The 18,685-nt window shown below is 22.8% G+C and overlaps 1 protein-coding gene across 2 annotated transcripts in view; it reads right to left on the minus strand.

Moving 5' to 3' along the window:
* LOC129606406 (G-box-binding factor-like) overlaps window positions 1–18,685 on the minus strand; it is a 116,196-nt gene that overhangs the window by 55,468 nt on the left and 42,043 nt on the right. Inside the window, exon 2 of one of the 2 annotated variants that reach the window (XM_055516729.1) lies at window positions 440–905. In XM_055516729.1, the coding sequence (XP_055372704.1) occupies window positions 440–859 (420 nt within the window). In that variant the 5' untranslated portion in view covers window positions 860–905. Of the gene's footprint in view, window positions 1–284; window positions 906–18,685 lie in introns of those variants that run through there. The other variant, XM_055516727.1, reaches the window with a different exon arrangement.

The raw sequence follows: 18,685 nt of genomic DNA on the forward strand, positions 1-18,685 counted from the left end.
TTACAATTTAATATTGAATTCATAATTTTATATCATCAAATTTAAATCGTCTGGCAGGCCAATGAATTTTATTGTATTCTTTATTTTTAAATATAAAATTTACATTTATTTTTATTTTCCTTATTTCTGAAAGAAAACATTGAGTAAAACTTATTTAAAATTCAGAGTGAATTTAAAATGAGACGATCGATAAGACCTAAGATAATTATCATAAACGCGCTTTTAAAAATTTGCTAATTTTATGATAATGATTTTGTTTTTTTTTTTTCATTTTAAATTTTATTGAGGTCATCACTTTTATTATTCAAGACAAAATTTGAAAATAATCTATTGTGACAGATTTTTCATTCGAGCACTTTATAAACTAAATCAACGTATAACACAAAAAAAGAAATACTGAGAAAAATTTAAATTAGAAAAATTAAAAACAAACACTTACCTTTTTAGCACGTTTTAGAGATTCTTCGAAGTGTTTAGCGACTTCTTGTTCAGCCTTTTCTCGACTCTCCCGATCTGGATCAATTTGTCTTTGCTGTTGTTGTTGTTGTTGCTGTTGTTGTTGATGATGATGTTGTTGAACAGCATGTTGCTGTTGTTGTTGTTGTAATTGTTGTTGATGATGATGTTGTGCAGCAGCAGCAGCAGCAACAGCTGCAGCAACACCAAGATGTGATTGTGGTGGTTGATTTGATTGTGAATGATGTTGCTGCTGTTGATGTTGTTGTTGTTGTTGTTGATGCGGATGCTGATGTTGATGCGGATTATGATGTTGCTGTTGCTGCTGCTGTTGTTGTTGTTGTTGTTGTTGTTGCTGCTGCTGTTGTTGATGATGATGAAGACGTTCACGTTCGCGATCCATTTCTTTGTGACGTTCGATTTCGCGATATTCAATATCCCGCCGCTCCCTGCGAAAGAAAATAAAAAAACATTTTTATTAAATTATAAGTTTTAAACATTTTTTTTTTATATTTTTGTTTTTAGTATACCATTATGTACTAAATATTCAAAAATATTGATTTAATTCAGAAATTATGTACCAAATTTTTTAAATTTAACAATAATGCATTTAAATTTACGCACTGTAAATTAATAAACAATACCGTACTTTAATAAACAATGATATTTATACAGACTTAAGAAAGTATGTTTAAAATTCATTCTGGTGGCTTATCCCTCCCCTGACTTTTGATGTATTTTTAAGCGAAATGATACAAGTGTAGAACATTATCTCAACATCTACATACTCTAATAAAACTTAAATAACTTTACGAGTCTTTCTCATCATATAACAGTTTTATATGATGAGTAAAAATTTTATAATTCAAACCCCAAGGTTGATAAGCATTTTTCATCAAAAGGAACGACACAACAAAAACAAACCATATGAACAATTCATAATATAAACAATAAAATTTATTTTTTAATAAATAACATTATACAGCAATATTTTATCTAAAAATCCATAATACATACAAACATACATATGTACATTACTATCTTTAGCACAAATATCTTTGGGGTCAATACTTAAAATATTTTCCACTATAACTATTTTATGCGATATTAAATATAAAATGAAGTTATTTATCTATCAACTATACCGTAAATATATGACGACAAGGATAAAATTTGACTGAAACTAATAAACATATTATACATATTACATATCCACCTACAATACATATATATATTTATATTTATTTTAAAGACGATAGATTTCTATGCCACCCCTTAAAAGTAATAAAAGCCTAGGAAAAGACCTTAAAGTAAAAAAATCATGCAGAGATAAACATCAATGATAAATAACAGGAAATTTAAATCTAGAGAATAAAATAATCGTAAAGAAAAGGGAATGGGCGTGGGCGAAAACAAAAAAAAAACAAAACAGTAGTATTGAAATATGAAGAGAAACAGCCATAAAGAATGGAAAGAAAGTTTCAACAACAACACAACTAAAACAGAAACGAGGAGAAAACGAAGTAAAAAATTAGGATATTTTTCTCTTTTTTTTTTTATTTTGGAAATAAAATTTTGATATAAAAACAAAAGACGAAGAAGATAACACAGAGTCACTAAAATAGAAAGAGAAAGAAAAAATAGCAACAGCAATATAGAAAGAAAACAACAAAAAAATGTTGTCCTAGAATTTTCTAATTTCGTTTTTTTTTAGGATTCTTTTCTTCTTTTTTCTGCCACGTCATAAAATCATGCGGTCCTTAAAAAAGTACATAATTTTATATAAAATTTATTTGCGTATTTAGAAAGAATTGCTTATGTACACAAATAAAATTTATGGTTAACGATTTTTTTTTTTATTTTACAAAGAATCCTTTTTTAAACGTACACACATTTTTATGTAAATATCATTTTTTTTTTTCCTAAACCTATAATGTGAGTGAAAATTTTTGAAAAAATTAAATTTTTTTTTTGTTTTTATTGAAAAACATCCCCTTTAACAGAGGATATTATTATTTAAAATTCAACATAAAATATCGTAAAAAATTACACAGAAAAAAAAAATGTGAACTTAATTTGTAAAGAAAATAAAAGTATGGGTACAGGATAAATGAGACTATGGGAGTGAATCTATATCAATAAGGTTTTTATATTAAAATCTCCAAAAATTAAATGAATTTTTTTGAAAGGAGGGTGGATTCCAATAAATTTAAAGCGTTAGCAAATGTACAAAAATTTTTTATTTCTCACATTTGTTATATACGATAATTGAAAATTTTCAATTAGAAAATAAAGTTTTGCATGAAATACAGTGGGGCCTTCACAACTTGAACCTCTACAACACGAAAATCTCCTTACTTCGAAACCATATAAGTTCCTTGAACATTGGCATAGCTTTTTTTTTCTCTTTTACTTGAAATCTACATAACTTGAACTGTTTCAGATTTCCCATGTGACTTCGAATTATAGAGGTTTAACTGTATTTTAATGTTATATTTAATTTTTCATGTTAATTTGAATTTAACACACAGAATTATAAGAATTTCGTTGAATAAATATTAAAATTTAAATGATAATTTTCGAATTTTTATTAAGAGAATACAAAATTTTAATAAAGAGTCCCAAATATGAAGAAATTATATTTTTATTTCAATAACAATTAAGTTAAATATTTTAATTTAATAATATTATAAAAATTTACACAAAAAAGAAGTTTAATAGAGAGAAGAACTTGCGCTGTTTTCAATTAAATAAACATAATAATTTCTATTGGAAATTAATTAATTAATTTTAATAAATACAATATTTATATTTCATAAAAAATAATTTGAAAATACTGTTTCAGCAGTACTCTACTCTCATGCCAGTGTGAATACTTAAACATACGATATCAAATTTAGTCTCATTTACAGCTTTCTACTCTTCTCTCTCCGAGTTGAATGATTTTTCAGCAGATTTCAAATAAATGTTCTTGTGACGTAAAAAAATGTGAAGGCAAGTATGAAATTTGGTCTTATGTCATTCTCTAACAATATTTTTTAATGATATTTGAAGTTTTTTTTATAGAATTTAATTTTTATTTTATTATACAACATTTAAGTTGCTCTCTTCTTCAATAATATGAATTGATGTTTGAATAAAACGCATGTTCATCTAAATTTACACATTTAAACATTCATTATTCATACATTTACGAGTTTTTTAAGCTTTTAATTCTTTTAATAAAATAAAACATGCTAACATAAATTTTAAATAAAAAATGGAAAATACGGCGGTCTATTTCTTGGAAAATTTTATTTTTGTATTCTCTTTGGGATTTTCTATTCCCCTCTCACTCATTCTTTCTCTTACCAGATTTCTGATTTTAGATTTTATTCAACACAAGTACACAATAGCAGCCCTTCGAGACAATAAAAATTTAACAAGAAAAAAACAAAAATCTCATTATTTTAATGGTGGCAAATTTTTCTATTTTGACAAGTTTTTTTTTTATTGAAGAAATTATAATAAAAATTAAAAAATAAAAAAAAAATTTAAAATAAAAAAGGAGTAAGTTAAGAACAAAAGAACTTGGAAAAAAAAAATTGAAACAGGTCGTTGACTATAGACAATTAAAAATAAAATATTTTCATCTTCTGTCCTTTTTCTTTTATTGTTTTGTGCATGTTTTTTAAAAGGACATTAAAAATTTTCCAGGGTAATATTTAAAAATTTTCTTTTAAAAATATTTTTCTTTTTTTTTTTACAAAATTATAAAACAGAACGAAAATTTCATCATTCATTTTCCAAATTTTGGAAATGTACGAAAGGACTTTGAAAAAATAAAAAAATGAAAGAGTATTACAAAGATTAATGTTTATGGTCGGAAAATTCATTTACCGTACACGTTGAAATAAAAACGAAAGGAAACGCATAACAAAATTAAAGCGAAACAAAACGAAAAAAAAATTTAAAATTTTTCAGAGGAAAAATATGGAAACAATAAGGATAAAACATGAAAAGGAAATTAAGAAATAAAAAAAAAATAATTTTTCTCTTTTCTTTTTATGCATTCCTTGTGGAAAACTAAAGTGTGTAAAATAAAATATTTATTATGTATGGTATTGCCATATCCTTAAAACATTTTGATTTATTTTTAAATTAATCCTCCTAATAAAATACGAAACTTTTAAGTTATGCACTTTATAATTAAGGCTGATGTTACTCCCAAAATATTTTCAAGTATGTATTTCAATATATCTATGTATTTGAATTAAATGGTTTCTAGCTATCAATTTTGCTAATATACAAAAACTGAACTCCTGTTTTCTTCATAATTTCCAAGTAAAATTATTTCAAAAACAAATTCCCAAAAAACAAAATTAAAATTGGAATTAATTAGCCCAATCTATTATTATATTGTATTGTGTAGACTTTCTAATGGTAATGAAATACATCCAAAAAAAATCGTCTTTACTTATAAATTATAAATATTATGAATTTTGAAATTATTATAGCTATAATGAGTACGTTTATTATAATAGTTTTAATATAACATTATAAAATAAATTTCCCCGACATTATTAATTTAAAATTTATTACACTTAAAGAATGTCTTATATACTTAAATTTAATTTATGTAGAGTAGTTGACATAAAAGTTGTTAACTAAAAGCATATCTTCTGTCAAACATATTTTGTTGTAGAAAAAATTATGAAAATATTTTCAATGTGATATTGAACATTGTGGTCTGCACAATGTGGTGAAAACTCTTAATTTCAAATATTTGGTATTGATCAAGAATAAATTAAATTTAAATTTAAGGAATTTGAGAAGAAGAACTTAAAATTTTTTGTCTTATTGTTTGCAAATATTTGTACTGAAATAATTTAATTATCAACACTAATTGTTAAGAACAAATTTTTTCAATTCCTTTTAAAAATTTACCTCATTCTTGGTTTATTAGCTGGACGCAAGCGAAAATGAATTGGAAAAACACTACCTACCCTCACTAATATCTAAAAAACAAAACCGGATTTCGCCTTTGACTCATTCTTAATCATCAAACTTCATAAGGTACTTATTCCCCTAAGTTCCAGATTTGGAATTTAGTAGCTAAATTTCAATTTTCTTCGAAATAAATAATAATTATACTCATAATTTATAATATACTAAAATATTGTTAAATATTATTGAAGAAGAATATATTTTCATAAAATTCATGAATAAAATATGGGAAAGAGATCATAAAGGAAAACGCCTAAATATATGCTATCGAATAATAATTTAGAAAATTTATAAAAAAGATCCCATGCTAATATGATGTTGATGGTGGCTTCTTTTTTTTATTAAAAAAAAATTTGTATTAAATTTAATGTGATTCGATTGAAACGACAGAAGGCGTTTACTTCAAAAGTTAAGAAAAAAAATTTTTGCTTTTCTATTTTTTTTTTTTTTTTTTCTTTTGTGTATAACGTGTTTGAAATGAGTGGTTTTCTTGTGCTTTGTATTTTCTTTTTTTTTGTTAGCACGTGGCATAATTTTTTCAATTTAAATACATACATATATTCGTATATGTATGACATTGTGTTTATTTACTGATAGTTAAATGTAAAAATATATATGTATGTGCTACATTTTATGAATGTTATTTGTATTCAATGTCGCGATTATTCAAAAACCAAAAATAAGAAAATGAAATAATTTTTTTTTTTATTTTTATTTTTATTGTAATATTACTAAATGTATAATATGTGATGGTTTGTTATGTGCAAGTATATATATATATATATATATGTGTATAATAAATGTGTTATACATATAATGATTTCTTGTTATTAATCTTATTGATTTTCCTTGTTATATATGGAATTATTTCTGACACAATTTGGGATTATTTTGTTTTGTTAATTTCACACAATTTAAGGGATTTCGTTCTAAGATTTTTTTTCGATCAAAATAATACTTACGAGTATATCAAAATAATTAAATAAAATACATGTGTAAAACTTGAATATTGTTATATTGAAGTTATATAGTACATATATTTTATATTGTTATATATGTATAACTTGAATATAATGTAAATTGAAAATTATTTATGATATACGAAAACTATGTTGAAGTTATAATTAAGATTAATTGACTGATAAATTTAATTAGAATTCTAAAATCTATTGAAATCTTATTACTAGAAGTATTAGATTTAGTGTTAAAGTAAACCGTATAATTTGGAGTAAATTGTTATACGCAATGCGTTTGAAATAAACTTTCTTTTACTTCATTAATAATTTATAAATAAAATAATTAAATAAATGTTTTTTTCTAACGTCACCCTTAAATTGCAACAATATGAATTGAATTGAAAAAATTCGGACGTATTGTGAATTTTGTTTTTGATATTTACGGCGTTTAAAGGTAATCTTGGATATTTTGTTTTTAATTCAATAGATTTCAAAATTTCTCAACTTCTGCTTCGGCTAATTAGAGTCTCTTTAAAGAAGATTTTAGAAAAAGAAAATTTCTGTTAATCTTAAATACATCTCGGATTCTTATACAAACAAATATCATATAACAAGCAATATTCTTATTGGAAAAACTCATTAAGCAGCATTAGAAAAATGTTAGGCTCAGGAAAAATGTAATATTAACTGACGAAAAAAGTGCAAGTTTTCAATCATCTTATTAATTTTGAATAAATGAATAGCTTATACAAGAAAATAATTTGTCTCCAACATAATTATGAGCATAATTATTTGGTCATAATTATGCTAGAGACAAATACCAACTCATAAATTTTATAATATAAAAATTATATCGTAAAACTATTTCTTTCTTTCTATATTAAAATAGAACGAAAAATAAATATAAAAATAAATTTTTATTATTATTTAATATTTAAATAAATCAACGACAAATTAATAGAAAAATTGTAATTAATTTTCAATAGAATAAAAAAAAACAAAGAAAATAAAATTGCGGAATAATTTAAAATTCAATAATTTTTCTATAATAAATTATAAAATTTAAATTACATACATATATAAATAATTTTATTTCATCAAAAATATTCTTGTTTTCAGAATAATAAACATTCATTTCCACATATGTACTATTTCTTTAATATACGTATATACATAGTTATATAAACATATATTCAATAATATACATATATATACATCCCAGAATAATTTATAATTTCATATTTAATTTAAGTTCATATGAACCGTGATGCTATTAAAATTCATAAATTTATGTACAGACATTTGCATACAGTTGAATTATTAAGCTTTATTGTCAATGTGTGCAATGCAATTAAACATTGCAAAAAAAAAAATTGCAAACAATTTTATAATTAATTCCATTTTTATCTTTATTCTCTCTTTCTCTCTCATCGATATCTCTCTCTAAATTAGAGTAGTGAATCGTAAAAATATAATTAAAGTTTACAATTACAATGTTGTTATGTAAACGCCACCTACTTTTCAATTACAATTTGTGTATAAATTATTTAAAATGATTTAATTAAAATAATTTTGTATATAAAACGTGATTTTTTTCAAATGAAAATTTTTAAATTGCACATACTTACATATGTATGCATATTTGTATATGTACATATAAAATTTGACATTTTATTTTGAGTACTTTAAATTTACTTTTAAAGTTGGGAACGTTTTTTCCTCAAATTTTAATCTCATTATTTTAGATTTAAATATTAAAAATTAAGCAATTAATTTATTAATTTGTGCATTCGATTGATAAGGTTAATTTTAATAACAATTAATTTTATTTTATATTATTTTTTAAATACAATACTATAAGGTAAACGACTGTGTTCCGGTCTTATGCTTTGTACCTTACAATACATAACATAAAATACAGAATATCTTTAATGTTTTAAAGATTATACCCAATAATATAAACGTATATATGTATATATATACTTATATTTGAAAAGTATGAAACCTTTCCTTAGTAATTAATACTTTGCCGATCGAAAAGGTGTTAAACAAATTATTAGTTATAATTTATAATTTTTAAATTTTAGTTTGTAGTATAATAATTCGTTTGTAGTATATAACGGTTCGCAAAAAATTTATTTGTTACTATCTCGGTCCTATTAGTATACTTAATTCGGTCCATAAATAGGCTGTATAAAGTTATATAGTGAGTGACTATAGGCATAAATCATTTAAGTATGGAATGGTTTAAGTAAGTAAGTGAAAGTAGTCCCTTGACTTAATTATGACATACAGGACCGTTTAAGGTTCATGTGGTAAAATGAGTTGCCCTAATTCGGTCCGGTAGTTTTTTAATCATTTCAAATAAATTAACTTGGCAAAAAAGTTGCAAAATTAAAAAAAATAAACCCAAATCTACGTTCTGAAATCCAAATTTCGACTTAAACGCATTTATTTCATAAAAAATAATGAAAAATATTTTTTCTTAAATTTTAGATAAAATTACGACATTTTCTGAAATAATCGAACTTTTTATGACCCGCAAAATCTAAAAACGAAATTTAAATCATTAGAGAAGCAGTCTGAACTCGAAAATCAACATAAGAAGGCAAGATTTTATAAGAAGTCATTATAAAAATAGGACCGAATTACAGCCGTTTACCTTATTCAAATAAATTAAAAGAAAACATTGGATACAACTACATACATAGTTATGCATACTTATACAAAAAAAAAACTTTAATTTTCTTACGCCATTCATTCTCAATCATTACTTTGCATGCTAATCACATTTCTCACTTTAATATTTACAAGGTTATTCAACTTTTAATTAATTAACATTTTAATCTGTCATATACCTTTATATATGTATGTATGTATAATAAAAATATATAATTTATTGGTTGTCGTCATTTAAATCAAAGCCACAATAATTTAATATCATAAAAAAAATTTATTAGTATGTATTTTAAGATTTAATCAATAATTTAATAAATTCCTCCAATACTTAATTTAAATATTGACCAGTTTTATTTAATTAAAATTGTTAATTTTTAATTCAATTTTTTTAATTGTAATTTTATAATTATTATATTAATTCTAAATTTATAATAGCATTCAACATTCTTGTATAACAGTTTTAATAACATTGATGATTTTAAATACTCTGCATACACATAATAAATATGTAATAGGCTCCCAGTACCTAATGTATTTAATTCTCCATGATTTTTCTCTTTGTAATTTAAATTATTGTTGTCGCTTCTTTCAAATTCAAAAGTGATGAATTTCACTTTTGATCATAAATCAGAGGTTTTTTTTTCTCTTGTTTTCTTTGTATATTGTTGGGCTCTTGTTATTTAATTTTTTTGCTATTCAATTTAAAATAAAAAAGTGGGTGGATGAATGGGATTGGGATGTGATCATTATCTTTTCATTAAATATAATAATAAAAATTATGAGATGGTGAAGATGATGGTTCTTCTCTCTGTCTCTCTGTTCTTCTCTGTTCGTTTTAGAAATTTTAATTTTACTGTCTGTTTAGTGGTTAAATGGTTATTATGATATTTTTATTTAATTTTATTTCATGAATTATGATTTTTCATATTTGACCTGTGCCCGTTTAATTTATTTTTACTTTAATATTGGAAAAAAATAGATGAGCTTTAAAATGCATTAGAATCACAATCAAATTAAAATAATAGGAATTTATAAAAATAAATAAATTAATTTTTGTATTCAATATTATATAACGAGTTCCAAGTAACAAATTTTCAAAAATTATTTATGTATAGCACTGCAATTATTATATATGTAAATATACAGGGTGATTCACAAACAAAGTAGGAACCATATACAATCAGGTAGAGGGCCGAAAATGAATCGAAAATTTTTGTTCGGAACATAATGTTAAATCGGAACCGTATCCGAGCTACAGGAATTTTAAGAAAATTTGGTGAAATTTTAACATAAGTACTTAAGTTTTTTTGCTTATAACTTCCATTCCAAAAAAGATAGAAGTTTCAAACAAATAGTTATTGAAAAAGCTTTAAGAGGTGCTTTAAATAAAGAAAAGCGAGTTATATGGTTTTACATGTTTTTTCGGAAATACAAGTGTTCGAATTTTTGGGAAAATTCGAAGTTTCGTCATCTTTTATTTCTTACACCTTTTGTCCCGTCAATAAATTTCTCATGAATTTTTTTGAAACTTCCAAAATTTTCTTTACAGAATTAAAGCTCGGACACGTTACCAGTTTAACACTACATTCCGAACAAAAATTTTACTCATTTTCAAACCTCTACCCGATGATGTACAGCTCCTTTTTGGTGAATAACCCTGTATACATACATACATAATTTGATTATTCCGAAATTTCAATTTTATCACGTATAATTTGGCAATTTTATCTAATTTTATTATTTATTACTTATTGTTCAATCATATTTTTTTTTTGTATAAAATTTATGATGAACGCATTCATGAATAATCACAATATAATCAAATTTATCTATTAAATTTAATTTAACTTTCTATTTACTTTTTTATACATTTTTTTTTATAGAGGAAAGAAAATTTGGCAGTGAAATTTATTTGTTATGTGTCATTGATTTTTCTTTTTTTTTTTTAATTTTCCAATTGAATTCAATGAACTTAAATCAGGAGTACGCTTAAGATAAATAAATAAATATTTTATAGAAAATTGACAAAAAAATAGGAAATTTTTTTTTTTTGCTATTTTAAAAAATAATATTCGATTATTTTAAATTATATTAAATCTTACATGTATATGGAGAAATTTTGTATTAAGCACTCATTTATAGGTATAATTGTTTAACCATTTAAAAAGGCTCCTAATTTTTTTAACAGGAATGGGAGACCATAAGAAATTTTGAATTTTTAATTTAGTTAGGAATTTTGTAATATTTAAATTTTAATATGAAATTTTGTGATAATTTGGTAAAATTTAGTATTTTCAATTGTAAAATTTTTTATTAAAAAAAGTGCTTTAATTACTGAAGCCCTTGGTTCTTTTCATTTCATAAGCAGGAAATTTTTGAAGTACAATCATCGAATCTCGAATTAATAGAGATTTGGTAGTACGAATCCTATAATTCTGTCACATGACTGTCATTTTAAATGAGTAAAAGTTGGATTTTAGCAAATTTTTACTAAAACTCTTTTGGTTTGTCCCAATTTTATCATATTGTATAAATTTGAAAACATTTTGTCTTTCATAAAATTTATAAATTTTTCTACCTTCAACGTTTAATCATTTAATCATTTAATTAGTTAATGATGTGAAGGGGGGCACGAAATCACATAAATTTAAATATTGGTCTGCAATAAATAAATAATTTCTTATATATTTTTCCTACACAATTTGTGAGTACATTGAATCAAATCTAATTTTAGAATTTATTAGATTTACAGAGAAAAAAGTAGGATGAGATTTAATTTTTTCCTTCAATTTTCAAAAAACACTTAATCAAATTGCTGTACGGGATGAAAAACAATAAAAGATAAATATGTTAACGAAAAAATCGAAAATAAAAATAAATATTCATAATTTTATAACAAAAAAAAATAAAAAATAATAAAGAAAATATTGGAAAAACATTAAAAAAAAATACTAAACATTTTCTTTTTATAGACTTTTAAAGTATGAGTTTTTTTTTTTCAAAAACCAAAAGCCACTGAAATAATAAAAACCAATTAAAATATATAAATAAAAAAAAAACGAATATTTAAAAATAAAATGAAAAGATAAAATAGAAATGATAAAAAAAGAAAAAAATCAATTCTATAGAAGCAAAAATAGAAACGAGAAAATTTATTGGAACTACAAAAAAAAAAAAAACCACACAGCAAAAGAAAAACGAACGTATTCCATTAGAAACACAAAGAAACTTCTAAAATTATTTTCATGAGAACTTTTGCATGGGTGTTCCGTTCTATAAATATTTGTATGTATCTACATCATGAAAAATTGTTAATACCTATATATATACGAAAATTGTATAGAAAAAATTTCATTGCAATGGCCTTTGTTGCTTTTCCTCATATCAAACAATTTTATTCTATTGGAATGGCTTAATGCGGAATTATTAATAGTTTATTTGATTCAATTACGAGTGGCAAAGAGTCATACAATTTATATTATCCAATAAATTTAATTATTTTTCCTAAATATTTTTTAAACAAACTTCTTTATTTTATTTGTTAATGGGTTAGTTGATGTGGCCGGGGAAACAGGTTCACCGCACCCCAATTACAATAAATGTGCCGTTTTAGTATCACTACCCCTAGATCAGTAGGCCGTCATTGAGAGTACGATTGTAAATGTCCACCGAGACATCTCCATAGAAGTCGACTTCCTAATATCGTATTTTGGTCCTAATATCGTAAAAAAATTAATTGAAACTTGAGTGGCAAATTATAAAATTTAAATTAAAATAAATTCTAAAAACTTATAAATACATTAAATTTTAAAAATTTGTAAATTATAAGTTGAAACAGTTAAGACAAAACCATTAAATAAAATTTAAAATAATAATAAGTCTTATTTAAGTAAGAAAGAAGATGAATAAAGAAATTAATAATTTCAGTAGAGAAAATATTAGTTTTTAATTTTAATTGAAAAAGTGATGTAATGCGCTTAGAATAGACTGGTGTACAGTCCAAATCTAAACTAAAAAAATTTTTAATTTAAATTTAGGCAACTAGGTTTACTTACATACCCGAAATTCTAGAAATTTTTTTTTTTTTTAATTTTTTGAATTTCTATATTAAAATTGTCAAATAATTTCAACACTTAATTATTAAAATTCAATCTCAAAAAATATTCATAAATAAATGCAATAAAAAATTCATTTATTTGATAGCTGCACAAACTGTTCTTAATCAAAATTGTATTTAAATTATAAAATAGGAGGATCTTATGCGATTAGTAGGAATGACATAGTCAGCAATTCCTACTATCGGTACCAAATAATTGAAACAGTTAAAAATTGAAGCTTATTGATAACTTAGTTATAAAAGTATAAGCAACTCCAGTGTTTAGTAACAAGGCAAAATAAAAAGAATGTAAAAAATAAAATAAATTTTAATCAAATTTTTTACGAGAATTTTTTAAAATGTAAAATTTATTAAAATATTTTTATTTGTTGGCAAATTTAATAATTTTGCAGAAATTACAATACTATATACAACAAAATAACTGGAAAACCTTAACACTCCTCTTAATGCATACTATATTGTTACACTGAGAAAAAATAAATAAAAAATTTTTTTAAATATTAATATAAGAATTAAAATATTTTAATTTTTTTTAATTTTCTTTCATAAAATTTGAATGATTAAAAAAAAATTCCATTAATTATTGATAACAAATTATTTTAATCAGTATAGAAATTACGATGTTATACTGTTATACAATTAAACATACTCATAATAAATTGTATATATATTTGATTAATTTCTATCGCACTTCTTAACAATCATCATATCAGTTCTTAAACTACAAGTTTTGATAATAATTTTTCAAATGTACTTACTTATTTGTTTACATTACGAGTATATATTGATAATTGAGTGTAAGTAATTTTATTAAAAATATTGACCTCGATAAGGCACTCTTTTTTTTTTTTAGTCATAATTAAGAATATTGTAAATATAGAGATAAAAATTATAAAAAATTTTTTAATCCAATTCGAATTTATTGTTTTAAATTTTCAATTTATTTGATACTTAATAAAAATTTTCGATTAATCAAATACAAAAAAAAATATCAAGAATGTTTTCATATTACTCATATTTATTTTTTTTTATTATTTTCCAGTTAAAAAATAATTTAAAACAAAATATACTTTTTATTTTTCTTAATAACCCAATGACCCAAAGTTATAAATTTATTTATTTTATATAAATATTTTATATACACTTTATTTTTATAGCTTATTTATTTATTTTATTTAAATATGAAAAAAAACCCAAAAATAATAATTTTTCTTTTTCAAAAATATTTTCTTTTTATATACTTACATATGTACATATGCGTATATGTACATATGAACCTTATCTCCTACATTTTATAAACATTATAAATTTGCGTATCGCATAAGCGTATCATGCACAATACAATGTGTACACATGTATATGTATGTATAAAATTATAATGGGTGTTTTAACTTTAAGCTACTTTTAGCAATAATATGTACGAGACAAAATTATAAAATAAAAAAAAGCAAAAATTATTATTTATTTAATAACTGATGTCATAATAACCTTTTTGTTTATAAATGATGTGCTTTATTTTAATATTTACTCGGAATATTTAAATGATAGGGACCTTGTTTTATTATTTAAACATGTGCATGTGTTTTATTTGCATATATATTTGATATTTTATATGTAAGAAATTCTTGTTTAACACAATAATTATTTTATTTAAGTACCTATATATTTTTTGAGTTTTAATTTTCATAAACAAGAAATATTGTATGTTTTATTTTGGAAATTTTAAAACGATCAAGCTTCAATCCCACTAAATTCCATATAGCCTAAATAGCAGCAGTAACTCTTAAATTACTGTTTTGATTTTGTCCAATTAAGTAAACCATCTGCGAGTGTTTTGTCTACGCATATTTCGTTAAATTCTAAAAGAATTTTAAAAATTATCAGCCCTATCATGAATTTTTTTCGTAGCTCCAAAATTCAAAAAGTTACGATTTCGTGTCCTCAATTCCGAATTACTAAAATTCTTCTACCAATATTTGTTCTATAGAGAAATCATAAATTACGTTAAATTGTGTTGCTATTACTGACTCATAAACACTACGAAAGGATTTTGTAATCATTTGAAAGCTTACGTCGTAGCTAAGTTTATAATTCGTAGAATTCTACGAGAGGAATTCATATTTATTTATTTAAAGAAAAATGTATAATAAGAATGGAATAATCGCATCAAATTACTCTTTAGTATCGGCCAATAAACTGAATACTCGAAAAATTTATTATTTTGAACCATTTTTTGAATTCAAATACTGAAACAGGCGAAACTAAAATAAAAATGACACCAAACACCCAAAGCATTTAATTAATAAATTAATGTTATCAAAAATTATTTAATATTAAAAATATTTGGAAAATAATTTGAAGAGAATTAAAAAGTTTGTATAACAATAAAATTTCCTTCACATAATTTAATTTTATTTAGCAAATAAATTACAAATTCCAAGTGTTTTTTTGTCAAATTTGAATATTTATTGGCATTAATTTATTTATTTTATTTTTTTAAAACATTAAAATTTAAATCCGATATTTATATGGAATTTTAAAAATTTCTCCTTGTTTATATTTTCATACTTAATTTATACACATTTCTTCCGAATGAATGACCTCCCAAAGACCTAACAATTGATATACATACATATATGAATATATGCATGTACTTACAATTTTAAAAGAAAAATTCCAAGACAATTTACATTGCTACTTAACTTCAAATAATTTCGTATAAATATCAAAAATATAACAATCCGTGACTTCAATAATGCGCTTAAGACGTAAAATTTTACAAAGTATCAAATTCCAAAAAGTTTACTAAAAGCTCTTGACATTGTACACTTTTCCAAAATGCGTTTTATACGTAATGGAGACGTAAAATAAAAGTAAATCGGGTATCGAAAAAATCGAGCACGCTTTTCTTATACCTTGTCATATAAATGTTACCAGAAATAACCGATAAAATAAACTAGCATATATTTTCAGCAATAAAGTGCTAGCTATCAAGTTTTTTCCAAAATAAAGCATAAGAATGCTATATTTCCAGTGGTGTGGTAACGTTTGTTAGTTATACAAAATTTAGTGTCATTTGTCATATTTCAAATTCATAAACAAAAAAGCTTTTTTAAACCTTCACGTATATGTTATTTTTAAAATTTGAAAAAAAAATGGAAAAAGAGAAGTAAGTTATACCTTAATTCATTAAATGTAATATTGATTTAACATTTAATTTTTGCAGTAATAAGAAATAGACCGTGGATAGGAAAAAATTATTGATTACAGTGAGGCTGAAATATGAAAGTGAATTCGTATCAAAACGTTTTAAAAAATCCACGTTATGGAACAAAATATATAATGATATCCTTGAAGTAGAACCGGATTTCCCATTCAATTCAATTGAATTATTTACAACAATATTTGCGAACACATTCATTTTTTTAAAATTAACATTTGCACAGAACTTTAAATTGAAATTTTCAAACAAATGTCAAAGTTGTATTGATATGGTAAAAATTGTATTCCAAAATGTATCAAAAGCTTTAGTAGTTTTTTTTACAATGTAAAGGTATTGAAAGCTCTGAGACGGTAGTAATACCGTATTAATACCGTACTTAAATCTTTTTTAAAGCATTATTGAAGTCAGGGAATATTTTTCAACTCTTCTAATTTTAATAAATCATGAATTCCAAAAAAAAAAATTAAATGGAATAAAATTAATTTAATTAAATTTTTATAATTATTAAGAATATTTTTTTCTATTTATTTATTTTATGCAAATTCTCAAATTTTCAAATTTTTTTTTGCCATTCTCTATATAAACAATCTATTCAATTTTTGTTATTTTTAAAAATAAATTTATTTTTATAGTTACATACATATACATACAAATATGTATAAATATAATTATAAATGAACAAGTATATAAATAAATATTATTGCAAAATAAATTAGACGCCACTTTAATTTTATTTTCTTTTTCCAATTATAGAAAATGAAAAAAAAAAAATATTTTTATAAATAATTTTCCTTAAAACCGCAATACTCGTAAATACCGTGTGTGTCTAATAAACGGAATAGTAATGTTCTTTTTGTTTTTTTGGCGGCCAAAATATTATACAAAATTCAATGTGCAAACAATTTCATCTAATACTAAATAGGAAGTAACTAAAAATATAAAATGAAAAAATATAAAATGCCAAGAATCACTAAAAAGGCAATTGTAAAATAAAATAAAAATTTTTAATTGTTGTAAAAAAAAAAAATTTTTTTTTTTTTTTGAAACTTGGAAACATTTTTATATGCTCTCAAAGTAATGTTGTTATTTTGTAATCCCTTCAATGTTGAAATTTATAATAAATTTACTTTTATTCTGTGAAATTTTTATTATAATATTTTCAAGTTCTGGCAATGAGTCCCAAATTAATAAAAATATGGCATTATAAAAAAGTCTTGTACAAAAGCTTCAAATATTTATCTGAATTTTATTGGAAATTTTCTTTTTCCAATAATTAAAATGTTGAAATAAATTCAAAAAATCCTAAAATTTTAATTTTTTTTCGATTCTATATTTAATACTTTAACTCTACTTAATTCTGCCCTTCAAAAATTCTAAAAAGATTTCTAAATATTTTCTGATTTTGAAAGCTTTTTTGCTATATATTCCCTATTTACTTAATGGAATTCCCTCAAATACTGGTCATACTCATGATTATTGTAAGAGAAAAATTTTAAAAATTTAAAAACTTTTCAATTATTATAAACATTTATTATTATTAGAAATAGTTTATAATTATTGTAATATTTTATATAATTTTAATTAAAAAGTTATATAAGGCCTCCAATATACTTATTACTTTAAGTGTCAGCTGATTTATAAATTTTCTTTATCAAAGTTCTTGTAGGCAATTTGTTGAAAATTTGTTTTTCCTTTTTCAACAGAATCAGTTTACTAAACTGTGATTCCAATTAAGTCATTTCATACGTACATTTAATTTTGCAAAAAAAAAATTGAATACTTAGTTTCCATGTTTTCACTCGACAGACACACTAAGTAAATCATATAAATTAAAATTTGACAAAACATAAAATATTTATATTGCAAATTTTATATGATGTAAAAAAAAATTCTCAAACTCAATTTTGTAAATTTAAATTCGACAATTTGGGCTCTAAATTTATTTATTAACAAAATTTTATTAATTCTGTTCATAGTTTGGGAAGTAAGTATTTAAATAAAGATCAAACAAAATAAAGAGAACTAAAATTCAAATAAAATAAAAATTAAAATTGCTCTAAAATAGTTCTTTTTCTTTTAAGCATATAGATTTTGTTTTAAGAGCAATTTTCTATGCGGAGAAGCAAAAAATGTATACTCTAGATCAGGAATATCATGCTACCCTTTGAAACTTTTTTGTGTGACCCGCTAAATCGTGAATGTTAATTAATTAGAAACAATTAAAAAACTGAGATGATAAGCATTTAAAAAGGTGGCCGATTACAAAAA

This window comes from Condylostylus longicornis, unplaced genomic scaffold, assembly GCF_029603195.1.
Source record: "Condylostylus longicornis isolate FDR11 unplaced genomic scaffold, ASM2960319v2 ptg000018l, whole genome shotgun sequence".
NCBI lineage: Eukaryota > Metazoa > Arthropoda > Insecta > Diptera > Dolichopodidae > Condylostylus > Condylostylus longicornis.